This window comes from Arachis ipaensis, chromosome B6 (genome assembly GCF_059453495.1).
Source record: "Arachis ipaensis isolate K30076 ecotype BB chromosome B6, ASM5945349v1, whole genome shotgun sequence".
Classification (NCBI taxonomy): domain Eukaryota; kingdom Viridiplantae; phylum Streptophyta; class Magnoliopsida; order Fabales; family Fabaceae; genus Arachis; species Arachis ipaensis.
Genome location: NC_142441.1, coordinates 42,175,922 through 42,192,810, shown reverse-complemented (window position 1 = coordinate 42,192,810; position 16,889 = coordinate 42,175,922). Strand labels below are relative to the sequence as shown.

The 16,889-nt window shown below is 32.8% G+C and overlaps 1 protein-coding gene across 1 annotated transcript; it reads left to right on the top strand.

Moving 5' to 3' along the window:
- Positions 1–8,238: 8,238 nt before the first annotated feature.
- LOC107646774 (uncharacterized) lies at positions 8,239–15,965 on the top strand. The gene is made up of 14 exons (XM_016350932.2): positions 8,239–8,266; positions 8,510–8,741; positions 8,914–8,993; positions 9,178–9,328; positions 9,770–9,851; positions 12,025–12,171; positions 12,246–12,350; positions 12,889–12,923; positions 13,506–13,536; positions 13,885–13,995; positions 14,076–14,201; positions 15,417–15,470; positions 15,566–15,657; positions 15,887–15,965. Exons 1-14 carry the CDS (start codon positions 8,239–8,241, stop codon positions 15,963–15,965), a joined length of 1,353 nt encoding a protein of 450 aa, XP_016206418.2.
- Positions 15,966–16,889: the final 924 nt, after the last annotated feature.

Sequence of the window (16,889 nt, the reverse complement as noted above, 5' to 3'; positions counted from 1 at the left end):
ATGCCACATCAGATCCATTATTGAGTAAAAAATCCGATTGTTATATAATAGAATAAATAGAATAGATAGATAATAAAGATATTTTCTTAAATTAGTATAATTATGCATTATTCATTAAATATTAATTGTAATATTGTAATATAATTATAATAAAAATATTTTTTTAAAATAAATTTATTTAGAAAAATATAAATTGGTTATTAATAACCGGTGCCATTATCATATTATTATTATTATTATTATTATTATTATTATTATTATTATTATTATTATTATTATTATTATTATTATTATTATTATTATTATTATTATTTTTGATTGATAATTGATAAGTAGTTTAATAATGTATTAAATATTAATTTTATATAACTATAATAAAGATATTTTTCTAAATTAGTATAATTATGCATTATTACTTAAATACTAATTATAGTATAATTATAATAAAAATATTTTTATAAAATAAACTTAGAAGAGAAAATAATGCATTCATTTTAGTAGAAAAATGGATTTATAAGAAATTGACACCTCACTTTCATAAATTGGGTAAAACCCCAATTTTAATATATTAAGTAGTTAAATAAATAAATTCAATAATATTTATATTTAAAGATAAGATTTAATTATTTTGTTCATCTTTATATTTTTATTATAGTGCAAAGGCATAATATGTAATATATTTAGGTGGCTACTCCAATGAAGATTTAATGATTGTCATCATGTGAAAATATATCATTTTGATCATTGGATGATAGATTGTAGGACTTGATTTTATTTGAAGTAAAAGTGTTACCTTTATTTAAAGTGTTGCAAAATAAATAAGTTACACTTTTTAAACAAGAATCATCATAAAAAAATATTTTTGGCATCTTCATAGAAGTAGCTGCCATATATTTATGAGGTGGTTGATTCATGTAAAATGTAAGGATAAAAGAAATAGTAGGTAAAGTAAGAACATGTGATTTGTGGTGTTATAGATCATCGCAAACTTCTCACTAGTTATAGATCAAGATATAACACAAACTTGCATGAGCGTTCATTAGTACACTATCTAGCTAGTGTCAATAATGTGAGTTAATTTTGTCTCTTTTCATTAATTTTTAAAAATTAAATTTTAGAAAAGCTTAAGAGAATTACTTAAATATAAACTAATCATTAATTCCAAATTCTTTATCTTGTTATTCCAAATCCCTATTTGACTATCTATACATCACTCACATCATTCAACTTCTCATAATAACTATTTCAAGTTCAGTTGTATGTTACGGCTTTTTTTTTTTCAATTTTTTTTAGAAAAATTATTTATCCTTTAATGTATTAGCCTTTATTCGACCTTTGTATCTAATAATAATTTAATTTTAATAATTTTTTAACCACACATTTTCCTACTTTAAGAAAATTATATCCAGTTAAATCTAATTTAAATTTAATAATAAAGATTTTTTTATCGCTTTTGTAACTTCCTCTTCACTTTCTCAATTTGTTAGGTTTTTTTAATTTTCTTCCTACTTTGATAATTATGTCAATTTCTTATTAAGAGATTAATTTAGGATTTAGAATTTTATAATTTTAGAATTTATTAGAATTTATAATTTAAAATTTTAAGGTTTAGAATTTAAAATTTAAGATTTTAAAATTTTATGGTTTATAATTTTAGGATTTAAAATTTAGAATTTTAGAATTTAGAATTTAGGGGTTTAATATTTTACAATTTATGGTTTTAGAATTTGAGATTTAAGATTTAAGACTTTTTTTTTTTTTAGATTTGATTCTAATATTTTTATATTTGAATTTAATTTTAAACAAAGTGCTTTTTTTAGTTTTTTTTTTATTTTAAATTTATATATGTGTTGCAATTAATTTTTTTTAATTTATGTAAAAAAAAAGCCAAAAAATTCTGTTTTTTTAGTTGAATTATTTTTTTTCTCTCAAGTGATGCTCTTTAAGTACAGTGCATGCGTAAATTGGATAATCCAAATGACAATACTCCCGGTTGCAACCAATACTATTTTTGTATATATATATATCGATTCATTTAAAATTATCAAAATGATTGAAATATAAAATAAAGATTGAGATAATCACTATAATTCTATAATTCCGAAATTAAGTCAAAAGAATGTTAGAAATTTAATAAATCAAATTATCAAGTCGTTAGATCAATAATTCAATCGTTATAATCTATTTTATTCCGTGTTACTCGATAACAGTCACCTATTACTTAAACAAATTTTGATTCATTTTTTATAACTCAGCCAATAAAATCTATAATTCGGCTCAAAAAAATTATAACCTAACACAGTTATACCTATAAATTAAAATCTGAATAAATAAATAGAACGTGACCTATTTTAGTTAGAGAAAATTTATGCTGTAACAGTATAAATAGATTGAGAGTTGTTACCAAAATATTAGGAAATATCTCAACTACTCCGAAAAGGTAATTCTCGATAAATACAAAATCATCATAAATACGTAAAAGATACACTATTTACTTTGAATAATATCATATCTATTTTTTATCGTTACTAACTTAAATGTCGGAGTATCTTAGCATAGCGGGAGTACGTACTCCTCATCTAGCGCTCGACGCTCTGCTAGGGTTTCACTGCGCCGCCTCCATGGTTACACCTTTCTTTGCCTTTTCTTCGTCAAACTCTTTTCCATCTTCTTCTACTTTCTTTTCTTAATTTCTTTTCCACTTAGCTCCCTAATTTTCGTTTTCTCTCCCAATTCATTACTCTTTTAATTTATTTCCGTTTTCTAATTCACTCATTCCATATATCTTATTTCTCTTTGGAATCATTGAATACCAATTCTGATTTTCTCTACACCATGAGCAACAAATCAGAGATTCAGAACCCTCATATAATTGCTATGACGGTGGAGGGTATCAGCCTTCAAATGGCACCCAAAGAAATATGAAACTGCTCTCGTAGAATTATCGGGGTTTGGGGAGACCCCTGACAATCCACAATCTTAAAGGGATATGCAAATCCTACTCCCCCGAGATTGGTTTTATCTGTGAAACAAAAAATCAATCTCGACAAGTTAAAGGAAAACTAAGATCTTGTGGTTTCAAGGAATGGTTTATTGTGGATCCGGATGGATTATCAGGGGGTTTGGCAATGGCATGGAGGGATGGTTGCACTGTTCAGATTTTACAGCATGGTAGATTTTTCATTGCGGCATCAGTTCTGACAGCTGGTTCTAATGATCCCTATGGTGTTCTAGGTGTTTATCTCAGTTCAAATGATCAACATAGAATGGCTCAATTTGCTGAATTAACTTCAGTCACCCAACAGTTCGATGGTAAGGTTGTGTTAATGGGAGATTTTAATGCCATTTCTAATCAATTGGAGAAAGAAGGTGGGGGTGCTAAATCTCCTTCTTCTATTGAAACCTTTAATAGTTTTATTGATGATAATTCCATGATTGATATTAATATGGTCGGAAGACCATTCACTTGGTCAAATAGACGGAGGGGTGATGAATTGATACAGGAAAGACTGGACCGATTCCTGGTAGGAGTTGATTGGCAGCAACTCTATCCCAATGCAACGATTCTTAGACTGTCAGAATCAGGCTCGGATCACGCCTCTCTTCTCTTAGACTCTAATCCGAGAACTGAGATATCTAAACGCCGATTCAAATTCCAAGAAAGATGGTGTTCCAATGATGAAATAAGGCAAATTGTTAGAGAGGTTTGGCATGAACAGATTGATGGTTCAGCCATGTATATCCTAGCTCAAAAATAAAGCGTTGTCGGCATAAGATTTTCAGATGGCAGCAAGAACACAGATCTAATTCGAAGGTGGAGATTGATTTACTACAGTCAGAATTAGAGGAACTTCGTTTAGCAGGAATTCATGGAGGCGACATCATTTCAGAAATAGAGGACAAACTTGAAAAAACATTGCAAAATGAGGAATCTCATTGGAAAGATAAGTCTAGAGTCAAATGGCTCAAATCTGGTGATCAGAATATAGCTTTCTTCCATCAGAAATTTAGAAATCGAACCCGAAGGAATAGAATTTGGCAACTAACTAGCAGTGATGGTGAAGTGGCTACTTCAAATGCTGGTATTGCTTCTGTGGCTGAATCTTATTTCAAGGATATCTTTTCCTCCACTTGTCATGAGAACCCTGAACCTCTGTTTACTGATTTTGAACCTAAGGTTACAGCTCACATGAACCGTAGGCTTCAAAGACCAGTGACTATGGAGGAAGTGAAATGCGCAACATTTAGCATTCATCCTCAAAGTGCTCCAGGAGATGATGGTATGACAGCAAAATTTTTTCAAAGCTTTTGGAACATACTTAGTGGTGATGTGTTTCGAGCAGTTAAGAGCTTCTTTTCTGGGGGCAGAATCTTGAAAGGTTTTAACCACACTCAGATCTGTCTTATTCCCAAGATTTCTGATGCTAAAGATATGACTCAGGTAAGACCAATAAGCCTATCCTCAGTCTTTTACAAGATTATCTCCAAAGTATTTGTACATAGGCTTCAGGGTATGATGAATAGACTAATTAGCCCTACGCAGAGTGCTTTTATTAAAGGCAGATTAATCTTTGATAATATCCTAATTGCTCACGAGTGTATGCATTACTTGAAGAACAAAAAAAGGGGTCTCGAAAATGAAATGGCGCTAAAATTAGATATGAGTAAGGCATATGATAGGGTGGAATGGCACTTTCTTTGGTTTATATTAGAGAAGTTTGGTTTTGACTCCCGGTGGATCATGTGGATTCGAGAATTAGTGACAACTGTTTCTTATTCTGTTATTGTGGAAGGACAACCTTATGGTTTCTTCAAACCAAATAGAGGTATTCGACAAGGAGATCCTCTATCCCCCTATCTTTTTCTTTTCTGTGCAGAAGGTCTCTCCTTCTTGCTACACAAGGCAGAACAAAATAGACTAATTCAGGGTCTTCAGATACATAGGCGATGTCCCAAGGTCAACCACCTCCTATTTGCTGATGATTTCATCTTATTCTGTAAGGCTAATCCTGAAGCATGTTCAAATATCTTGCATTTATTGAATTCTTATGAAAGCATCAGTGGCCAGAGGGTAAATCTTAATAAATCTGTTGTATTCTTTAGCCACAATACTCCCTCCACTACTCGTACACTACTGGCTAACTCTATGAATATTAATCATATTGGGGCTCAGGATAAATACCTTGGTTTGCCTTCTACAGTCTCTAAATCGAAAAAGACTTCTTTTAGTATGATTAAAGAAAAGGTTCGGAAAAGAATCCAAGGGTGGAAGCGCAATCTTCTTTCGTCAGGTGGTAGACACGTATTGCTTAAGGCAGTGGGAGAAGCTATTCCTATTTATACATTGTCTTGCTTCAAGTTGCCTGATGGTTTAATTTCAGAAATTCACTCTCTACTTTCTCAATTCTGGTGGGGACAAAAAGGTTCTGAAAGGCGGATGGCTTGGATTAGCTGGGACACTATGACTCGCCTACGAAAAGAAGGAGGCCTTGGATTTAAAGATCTCAGAATCCAAAATCTGGCGCTTTTAGGCAAACAGTTTTGGCGACTTGTAACACAGCCTACTTCCTTATTATCAAAAATCCTAAGAGGTAAATACTTTAGCAATGGTAATGCTATAACGGCAGAAATTGGAGTCTTACCTTCTTGGGGATGGAGGAGCATACTGGAAGGCCGAAAGATTGTTGAAAAAGGTCTTAATTGGGCTGTGGGTACTGGTGAGAATATCCGAACCTTTGAGGATCCTTGGCTGCCTCCTCCGTATCCTTTAATGATTTCTGACATGCCAAATAGACAGGCTATTTCTGAGTTGGTTCCAAGAGTTAAAGATCTAATTACTGAAGATAGGAATTGGAATCAGAATCTCATTCAAGAATTATTTCCCCATGACGTTGCAAACAGGATTTTGTCAGTTAAAATTCAGCAGAGTAGGGACAAATTGCAATGGGAATTGAACAAATCCAAGCAATATGATACAGCTTCAGGTTACAGAATTGGCTATTTATTTTACCATCCGCCTCTGGAGCTTTGCCCTAATTATATGCAGCAGAAAAAGCCGTGGATTGATCTATGAAAGTTGAATTTGCCTCACAAAATTAAGCTATTTATCTGGAAAGCTCTCCATGGCCGACTTTCGGTGCTTGCTCAGATTCATCACCGCATCCCATCTATATCACCAATATGCCCCTGCTATCATAAAGCAACGGAAACATTCACTCATTGTTTGATCGATTGCTCTAGAATTAAAGACGTATGGTCTCAGAGTTATCTTGGTGACTGTCTTCCCCCTCAGAGTTCTAACGACTTTTGGACATGGTGGACTGCATCAACAGAGATACTTAACCCGTTGAAGAATGCTGACCGTAATCCTCAATTGCTTGCCATCATTTGCTGGAACTGCTGGAAAGCTCGCAACCAGTTGATTTTTGAAGGTTCTACTTCTATGCCGTCTGCCATTCTAGCAAGCTCTGTCAAGTTGCTCCGTGAAATCCAAAGAACTCCCAGTTTAGGTCGTCATCTCCATGAGGCAAGCTCTTAGTTGCATTCAATTGGATTTATCATTCTTTCTTCTTTAAGATTTTTCTTCGTTTTTCGACCACGCACCGTTGGATGAATACCTTCAGTGTAGTGTTTTTGGGAAATCCCCACCTTTTATTATGCTGTCCTGCTTTTGGACATCTTTGTATTTCATTTTTTAATAATTAATGAAATATAACCTATTATCTTTGGAAAAAAAAAAACTTAAATATCGGAGTGCCTTTACAGATGTCCATGGCTGCTGGCTATTCTTCTTAAAGTCGATGTATACTGTATCCATCCCATACTCAACTCTAAACAGAATAAGCTATACAATAAGTCAGGTTTATCACTCAGGAACACAGATTAAAAATAAATTAAATTATATATATATTTATACCAAAATATATAATGGTTTATTTTGGCATATAAATAACATTTTTAAAATGCCACTGATACATATTGTCATTCAATTGCCATCAACGTTGAAAACATTATATACTTTTCACATGCACTAACTATGTGCTTAGTAGTGACATCTTGGTAACCAATTCTCGGCTTCAAATCCTTACAACATCGTACAATCTGTATATAACACTACTTATAGTACGTAGGTGACAAATTAAATTGGTTTACATATGCAACCTTGCAATCTTATTTTATAACACACTAAATTTTGGGTATTTGATTTCTCTTTTCATTTTTGAATTGTCTATGTCTATTATTGTACAAACTCACATGTGTCACGTGTCTATATATTTTTGAATGTTCAAATAGCATGAACTTCAATTTCGTTCTCTCTTTGCTTGCACATATAGCTTTGTCTCAACAACTTGAAAATAAAAGCATGAACTACAACTACAACACACGTAAAGGACCACTTAGATATTAGCTTCCAATTGGAATCGTCGATTTCTAGGGCAGGCTCCACCAGGCTCCAATATTATTTTATTTGACATCACAAGTCTGCTTCATAACACAATCTTAATTTTTGGCTATTATATATTACCAAAACATTAATGCTAAAACGTTACCAATAAATATTGGTGATTACTTCGATACGATGATAAATTTATACGTATCCATACATTTAAAATATGGATCAATAATAATAAGTCATATGAAATTTATTTTTTACATCAGCATTTAATTTTTTTTAAATATATATTATATCATCACTTTTACTAAAATACCCTTTAAATTAAATAAAAATAAAAAATATTTGTTTATTTAATTTTATAAAAAATCTTAAACATCCTTACTCTATTCGATTAGACAAAAATATCCTTTTAAATTAATCAAATTTCAGAATTTAACTAATCCTAATTTTATATTTTCAAATAATTTAAAGAACAAAACAAAAACATATCTGAGAAAAAAAATCAAAATTATTCTTTCATCGTTCTTCCCCTTCTCAAGCTCGATCTCTCTCATATGTCTCACTATGGCGTCGCACTCAAGCTCTCTCTCGTCTTCGGTCTCGTAATCAAGGTCGTCGTCCCTTTTCTTGTCTTCGAGACTGGTCGTCGTTGTTGCTCTCTGTCTCGTCATTGTCTTGCACACAGTCGCGCGCCTCCGTTGCGCTCTTCGTCACCAGCAGCGGGTCCTGGGGCTCGTCGTCTTCTTGCTTCGAGGCTCGCCGTCAGCTTCCTTCGCGCAATCAGAAGCTGCTTCATGATTTGGTGAGTTCTAACGAATTCTCCTGTTCCTTTCATGTGTAATATGACCGGGCTTACTACCATCGTCACAGGTACCCAAGGCATCAATGCCTCTGGCCTCTCACAGGTACCCTCTCCCTATGCTGTTATATCTAACTTTATCATTTTATCGAGTTAGCTTGCAAATTCCTAAATCGACTTTAATAACCTCCATTATTGTGTCAGACATGCATGGACTTGAGGTTTTATTTGCAAGCTTTTAACTTGAATTTCACAAATTTGATGTGATAAGTATAATATTCTTGGATCACGCTACTGTTATTATATGATAACAGGAGCAACCAGTGGAATTGGGGCTGAAACTACACGTGTTCTTGCTCTGCGCGGTGTCCACGTAGTTATGGGGATCGGAAACTTGGCTGCTGCTAAAGATGTAAAAGAATCAATTCTTAAAGAGATTCCCTTTGCTAAAGTTGATGCCATGGAGTTGGATCTCAGTTCATTCGAGTCTGTCAAGAAATTTGCATCAGAGTTTAATTCCTCTGGTCTTCCTTTGAACATCCTCATGTAAGAAAAAAGGACATCCTCTCTTCTTCGAATGTATTTAGTAGTTAGTCTTCCTCTCTTCTTCGAATGTATTTAGTATTTAGTATGTTCTCCATTTGGTCTCTCTTAATCCTGATCATTCAAGAATATGCAGTAGTAATGTCTTTTGGATTGTTTTCCTTGTGATTTTAAGAAACAATGCAGAAATTATGGCATGCCCCTTCATGCTATCGAAGGACAACATTGAGCTGCAATTTGCCACAAATCACTTAGGTATATGAAAAATTGGAACTGCTCTGTTTTTTGTTTGAAAGCCCTAGGAAGTCTTCTAAATGAAATTCAATTGATGTCTCTGTGAGTTGGTGACATCACTTCAACCTTCCCCCAAAAATATAAATTTTTCGGCATGCTAATATTTTCGTAAGATGAAACTAATCCATTGTTTTTTATTCCACAGGTCACTTTCTATTGACAAATCTTTTGTTAGATACTATGAAGAAGACATCGTGTGAAAGTAAGAAAGAAGGAAGAATTGTTAATCACTCCTCAGAGGCTCACTGTTTTTCATATTCTGAAAGAATTTGTTTTGACAAAATTAATGACGAATCAAGATAATATAGAACCTGAATTAAAATTATATCAAGTCATTTTTTATCTGTCTCTTTCTATGTTTTCTGAAAGAGGAATTTATTGAGAAGTATTATGCAGGAGACTTAATCTCATTGCCGTATGCAATTCAGCAATAATACCTTTTTATGAAATAGTAAATTTATATAATACTAAATATTGGTGGCATAAAGATAGAAAATATAGTTTCCAATGAAGACATCATCATTGAAGTATCCACCATATACATTTTCCATTCCAATGGTGCTGAAAACAGGACCTGCTGATAGAATTTTGATGCATGTGATATGCTTGCTTCCTTGTGTATGGTGAAGATGATAGCTCACTTTAAATGTTTGTGGAATCAAACATGAGTACATGATTCCTATAGTTTGATCAACTTGATAATTATGTTTATTTAATTGTTTCTGCCTTTTTGTGTATAGTTACAACAGCTGGCATGCATATGGGCAATCAAAGCTAGCCAACATGTTACATGCTAATGAACTCGCAAGATGTCTCAAGGTGCAAACTTTTCTGCTTCTTGTATACGGTGATGTAATTTATGTTGTTTGGTAAAAACAGTTAACAAAGTCATAATAATAATAATAATAATAATAATAATAATAATAATAATAATAATAATAATAAGAACAAGAACAATGCAACACTTTAGCTGGCTACGGTTATCTCTAGTTTCTCTCAAAATATTTTGAGTAGTGTTGAATTGGTTGAGCTTTTCATCAGTGCCTGTTCAGTTTCCATTCAGTTTACTTCTTATTACATTGATTTTGTCTGTTCACTGTAGTATTTTTTAAAAGGGTCATATATTAACTTTATTATTTTTATCACGAGCTCTGAGGCTATGACTCATTGTTACTCATTTATCTTCTTTGTATGTACAAAAAGTTGCTTTACTTGCTTCATATATATATAATGAAAATTGATGGTGGCGGAAATTGACCAGTTAAGAAATTAATAAACGAGATGCATTGCAAGTACAGTTCTCAACCAGCTAAAATCCGCCTTCTCAATTTAAAAAGGGTTGTCACAAATTTTAGAATTAAAAATACTGGGAGTATGAGTCCCAGGTCGTCTCCCAACGAGTTTCAGGAAAGAGTGCTAATTTATTAATCAGAAATTTTCCAGAAGATTTGAGTTGGATAATGAGTAATTAAAATTATTGTAAATTAAAGCAATAAAACTAAGAATTATTATTAATATTAAAAGGCCTTGACTGGGGGGAATGATTAATTGGAAGTTCTATCCTTGTTGGAATCTTCTCAAGTGTAGTGTAAAGAGGTTGTTGTTTTCACTTAGTTAACCCTTACTAAATAAAGGAAAGTCAAGTGATTGAGCTAACTCTTACCCGCAAATCCTAGTCATCTCCCTTGGGAAGGTCTAGTGTTAGTAGGTACAGAATTAGCCAACTAGCATTAGTAGGTACAGAATTAGCCAACAACGTCCATTTAACTAAGCATTTGAGCATTCCAACTCAAGTGTCTCCTCTTAATCAACCCCCCATGTCAAGTAGGAAATTTACTCTATTGACATGGATTTAATGCTCATAAGAATATAAGAAGATATAATAAATTAAATAAAATAAAATAGAGAATTGAAATTAATTAAAAGTAAAAGTAACTCCATATATTAATAAATCCAAAATGCAACATACTTATTTGAATAGGGTCAATGAGCAACTAATAAGAGTAAAGGAATATGGAAACAAACTAAAGTGATGTCTTCACGGAGGTAATGACTCCTCAGCATCCAAAATCCAAAGCGAAAGCATAAACTATCAATGTAAAGCTAATCTAGATTCAGATCTAAAACTAAAAAAATAATCCTAATATTAATCTATCTGAATGTATGTGGATGTGTATTGAGTCTCTGCATGTTCTCTAGCTTTAGTCTGTGTTTCTGGGCCAAAAACTAGGTCAAAACGCGGCCCGAAATTGCCCCCAGCGTATTCTGTTATTTTTGCAGATCGCGCAGGTCACGCGTACGCGTCGTCTACGCGTTCGCGTCATTCAGCGATTTTTCTTGTCACGCGTTCTCATCGTCCATGCGTTCGCGTCATTCATGCAGACTCCAATCCACGCATTTGCGTCAGGCACACATTCGCGTCGCTGCGATTTCTTCATTTCGCGCGATCGCGTGAGCCATGCGGTCGCGTCAGTGTTCGCTAGTCATCTCCTTGGTTTCTTGTGTTCCTTCCAATTTTGCAAGCTTCCTCTCCATTCTTCGAGCCATTCCTGCCCTATGAAGCCTGAAACACTTAGCACACGGATCACGACATCGAATGGGATAAAGGAGAGTTAAAATGTACTAATTAAAGATTTCTAGGAAGCAAGTTTTTAACCATAAACAATACTAGGAAGGAATTATAAAATTCATGTAATCTATATGAATAAGTAGGTAAAGACTTGATAAAATCACTCAATTAAACACAATATAAATCATAAAATAATGGTTTATCAAAAATCATGCTCAATTTTTTTTATTAAAATGCCTCAAACTTTACATCTTTTCTGGAGCCTATTTTTGTAATCATTTTATTTGCTTTCTTTCTCATTTTTTTCTTTACTTCTCATTTTAGAACCTTTCTTTCTCTGTAATGTGACTCCAATTGTGCTATTCTTTTGCCATGTTAACTGTCTGCAATAATCTATAATATTCCTTGTTTCTTCGTTGTCAGGAAGATGGAGCTAACATTACTGCAAATTTTCTTCATCCGGGAGCCATTACCACCAATCTCTTCTGCCATACCAGTGTAGTAAATGGTAACTATGACATCACTATGCAGCATTATGCAGAGGATATCATCTTTATTTATTCTTCATATGTTTTGCTCTTTTCTTTATGATTTCCAGCTCAAATGAACATTCATGGAAGAAATCCAGAGATATGCTTGAGTAGGTTGCAAGACAAGGAGAACTCACTAGCTATAGAATTTCATGCCTCCTCATTGCTGCCAAGGATGATTTAACCCCATATCCAAGGGCAGTACAAGATTCAGTTAAGGTATTATTGCATTTTTAAGTGATCAGTTCAATGGTACCATATCATTGAATAAATGAATATATATAATTTATGCATAGTTCCATATCTAACCTGAGTAAGGATGATCACAGGAAACTCAGGAATCAGGAATATAGGCATTTTGGAAAACTTCCTTATTCTGTGCTCAGTTTGGAAAACTTCCGTTATTCTGTGCTCATTTTGGCAATATTAGATTCAAATGTTGTTTGATTTAGCCATTGATGATAATACAGCTTCATAAAATGCTAGCTTTTAGAAACTGTTGCTGATGTTGAAGAAAAATGCAGCTTCAAAGTAATGTTTCTTGTTGCATCAGTCCATCCTTCATTTCAAAATTTTAATTTTAATCTTTTAATCTAACATGTCCAAATCGATGAGAAAAGTTTAGGATGTGCAGGACTGTTCAAAATAAACTAATGAAGATATATACAGTCCTGCAAGTCCTCTCAAAATTGAATTTGGAAGTCATTCATGTCTCTAATCTTACACATGAGAAGAAAGTTGAACATATATGACACAGGTTGCTTTGGTTTCAAAAGGTTGTTTAAGGAAACTGTATCCAACTTTGGCCACTATTAAATTTGTGAAAATATGTTTTATATTTTATTTTATGTGATCTTCTATTACCGGAATAGCACAATAAATGTAACTTAGAGGTATATGTCATAATTATTGTTCATGAAGAATAGTATTTTGACTGTGAATCTGGTATCCTTGTAATCCGGATCGAATCACATGGGGCAGCTAGTACACTGCATACACTATAGAAAATCAAAACAAAGCAAAAGATTTATCTATAACGCGTAGCTTTCTAATCTCTCAACATGTTTGAAAGGGAAAATCCTCTGCAAAGATCATGAGCTTTACACCAAATAGATGCTAAAATTTTCCTATTTCGTACATCTATTTCTTCCCTCTAAGAATATTTTATTGTTTATCCAAAATGATTGATTAGGCACTACATAATACGAATATTTTATTGTTTATCCAAAATGATTGATTAGGCACTACATAATACTTGGTCACTGAAACTTCAAAAACATCTTTGCTATCTATCGTGGCTTTAATTTTATCACTTGAATTATTTTGTATTGATTGTAGCTGTTTTCCTCAATTTTGCTTTTTTTTCTTATACAGGTTGGAGCGCAAGACTGTGAAGAGGAAACGGGTTTTTGCTTTAAGTAAGATGCATCCAATACTTTAAAAGTGAAGAATAACAGAAAGGTTTAGGTTTAGCCTTGGTTTCAGTTTTCACTGTTTCTTTTTAGGTTGATAGTTGATCCTTCATGATCACATTTCACTTATTTCTTCATGAAATATTTTATATAACTAAATAAATAAATGTGCGTAATTGGTTTAACATGGAGTTGGCTACCAAGGTATTGCAGTTAACACAGAGACTATCTTGGTTTGACTTTTGGAAGCATTTTATGCACTCCAAAACTGTCTATTTCAATCAGAATGAAATATTTCCTAGATTTTGAGCTTTCCTTCAATTGCTTTCTTTCTGTTGCAGCTCAAGCGGGTCATGGAATCAGATTCTGCGTTAACAGAGGATTTGATAGCTTATAACATCATTCCCTTAGATGCTGCATCTTCAACAAATGCTATTGTTTCTTTCCCTGAGGTGGTTGATTTTCTTTGTTCTAAATCGCCATTATTTGTGAATTCATGTCTGTTTATTACCTAAAGAAATTTTTTTACTAGGTTCAAGCAGCAGTGTTGGCCTTAAGATATTTTTCTTGCTTGCCAGAGTTGCCTAGGGAAGCCTTCACTTCTTCTATCAGGAATGCTGACATGCTTGACTTTTTACAGTATACTTTCCGATTTCAGGTATCGGGGTTTCTATGTGGTTCCAAGTCGAGATTGATATGCTTCTATCTATTTTTCACATTCTTCCCTGTACTTAAACTAATTTATCTTTCTCTCTGATATTTTTCTAAAACTTAATTGTTTTATTTTTTAGAAAAATATTAATATTTCATGTTCATCGCTAATCCTTGAATATTTATACATTTTGCTTGGGATTTACTTTGTATACTCTTGTTTCAAATTTGATGTAATCCTCATTGTCTCCCTTTTGGTTCTCTGCAACAATAGGAAGATGTCTATTCCTTCAATTAGAGGTTTCCTAATGGAAAGATTTTGTTTTTTTTTAAGTCTTGCTAACAAGTGACCTAAGAGTACTAATTAAGTATATTTTTAATAGAACACACAAATTTTTTAAGTTCCCAATGCATTGATTGAATTGGTAATACATTGGAAGTGTCAAAAGTTTTTATTTTAACTCTCTTAGCCAATGCTCGTAGGGTTCTCTTTAGCTAAATCCTTATTTTTAATGGAAAATGAACAAGAACATTGACAAATGAATTAAAAAGGCACATTCTCTAATTCTCGTGTCTCTAATAAAGTGAAAGTTCCATCTCAAATAATTTTTTTGAATAGAATGAAAGGTTTCTCTTGGGCAGATTATGTAAAGTAGAGAAATTATATAAGCTGGTAAAATCTTTAAAGTAAGGAACATCCTCCACCTAAAAATTCTCCCAAATCTTGAAACACAAAATTCTAAGCCGAAAGAAACATGAAACTTGAAAATAAATTTTAAAGAACTAGGGTTAGTAGTAGAATATGATGGGTCAGCATCCCATCTATGATGCTAAATGAGTTTTTACGGTTGATAAATATTTTTTCCTGTTACTTTACTCGATTGTATGTTTGTTCAAATGTAATAGAAGCAGGTGATGTGTTTGATCAGGAGTTATTGAGGTATAAGAACATTAAGGAATAACAGTCAACATCAAATAGAAGCAGAACATATATGGCTATATGCCATAATATCATTGTAGTTGTAGCATCATCTGACATTACAATTTGAAAAGTTGGAATCACCAGTTTGATGTGTCTCAAAAGTAAAACATATTATGGAATGTTAAGTTATTATTTGATGTAGAGGTCTGATCACTATCTCCACCCTTATGATTTTTTTATAGTAACTATCTGTGCTTTATGATGAAACTCATACCATTTGTTTTTTAAGCTAATTTCCAGGTAGCTATGTCAATCTCAAGAGAAGTTGCAATAGCCTCCCGCCTTGGTGTTGAGGTACTAGAGCAAATCATTATTGTCCTTCGAAATCTAGTATTCTGCTACTTTTCTCAGTTTTGCCGAGGCCTGCTTCTTTCCATGTGATCTTTCAGGCCGCCATTGTTGTTGGAGGTCGGAATTTCTTCTGTGAGGATGCATGGGTAGCTGCAACAGGATTAGAAAGATGTACTACATACCAAATTGGGTAAGGTTAACTGCACCAAACAACTATTTGTATACGTTTTGTCCCATTTGCTATTGGCAATTTGCATAAACCCATTCTTCACCTTCGTTGAGTTGTCACTTGCCAGGATATTACAATTTTGTGATGAATAAATCTGTATTATGTAATTTGTAGAACAATTAGTTCTTTTATTACAGTTCAAGATATCAAAATATGCTGTTTTATCTTATTTATGCCTTTTATCCTTCAGGGAGCTGGTATCAAGAGAAGTCACTCCTATGGACATGACAGCATTGACATTTTGTGAGGAAAATGCTATTCCTGATTAGTATATTTTGGTCTACTTTGTAGGCTTTAGTGCCTGAATTTTATTATTGTGAAGAGTCAATACATTGCTATTGCGATATACTTGTTTGTGCCTTAATTATGTTAATTGTTACTTTCTCCATATAACATTGATTTATGGAATGAAGGGAGTAATAGTTACTGAAGTAACATAAGGTGGACCTTTCATTTCATTAAATATATTTGATAATATTTTTCCCCATTTACTTGCACAGTTGTGGTTTTCAATATATTGGAGCTTGAGAACATATCAAAGGCTTTGTGTGAAGAACAAGTTAGAACACTAGTTGACCAAACTGGAGCAATAAGCTAACATTTAATTCAACCAAATTCAGTTATATTAGTTAGCAAGCTGGAGCCGATAAGTTGAGCACTGTGATGGATGTCTCGAGAAGAAAATATAAAATAAGACCCAACAGTTTCAGTATGCATGATGCAATCAATGGAAATTGTGTTTTGGAGCTAAAATCTCAAGTTCCCTATTCATAGGATTTGAGATGGTGTTATATTTAAGTATGTATTTCTGTAGGAAAAAAAAAGAAAAGAAAAGAAAAAAGAATGCTTGTGTATATCATTCCTAAATGAATTGTACTGTAGTATAGTAGTAGTAGTAGGCTTCCTTTGTTAATAAATGTAAACATATTTGGAGTAATTTAATGGTTTAATTATTCCGTTCGTTCCTATAGTTTCGTGAAATTTTCAATTAGGTCTCTATACTTTTTTCTTTTTAATTGAGTTCCTACACTAATTTTTTTTTCAATTAAGTCATTCTTAGTAGTAATTGGCTTAATTTTATAGGGACCCAACTAAAAAAAAGAAATTAATATAGGGACCTAAATAAAAGGAAAAAAAAGTGTAGGGACCCAATTAAAAAAAATTTGGTGCAAGGACTCAATTAAAAGGAAAAA

Excerpts from the sequence above, each read along its gene's own strand:
- LOC107646774 (XM_016350932.2), top strand. The coding sequence starts at position 8,239 with ATGACCGGGCTTACTACCATCGTCACAG. Across the intron at positions 12,172-12,245 it reads TCTTTATTTATTCTTCATAT|GTTGCAAGACAAGGAGAACT; the intron begins GTTTTGCTCTTT and ends ATGCTTGAGTAG. Across the intron at positions 14,202-15,416 it reads AGTATACTTTCCGATTTCAG|GTAGCTATGTCAATCTCAAG; the intron begins GTATCGGGGTTT and ends GCTAATTTCCAG.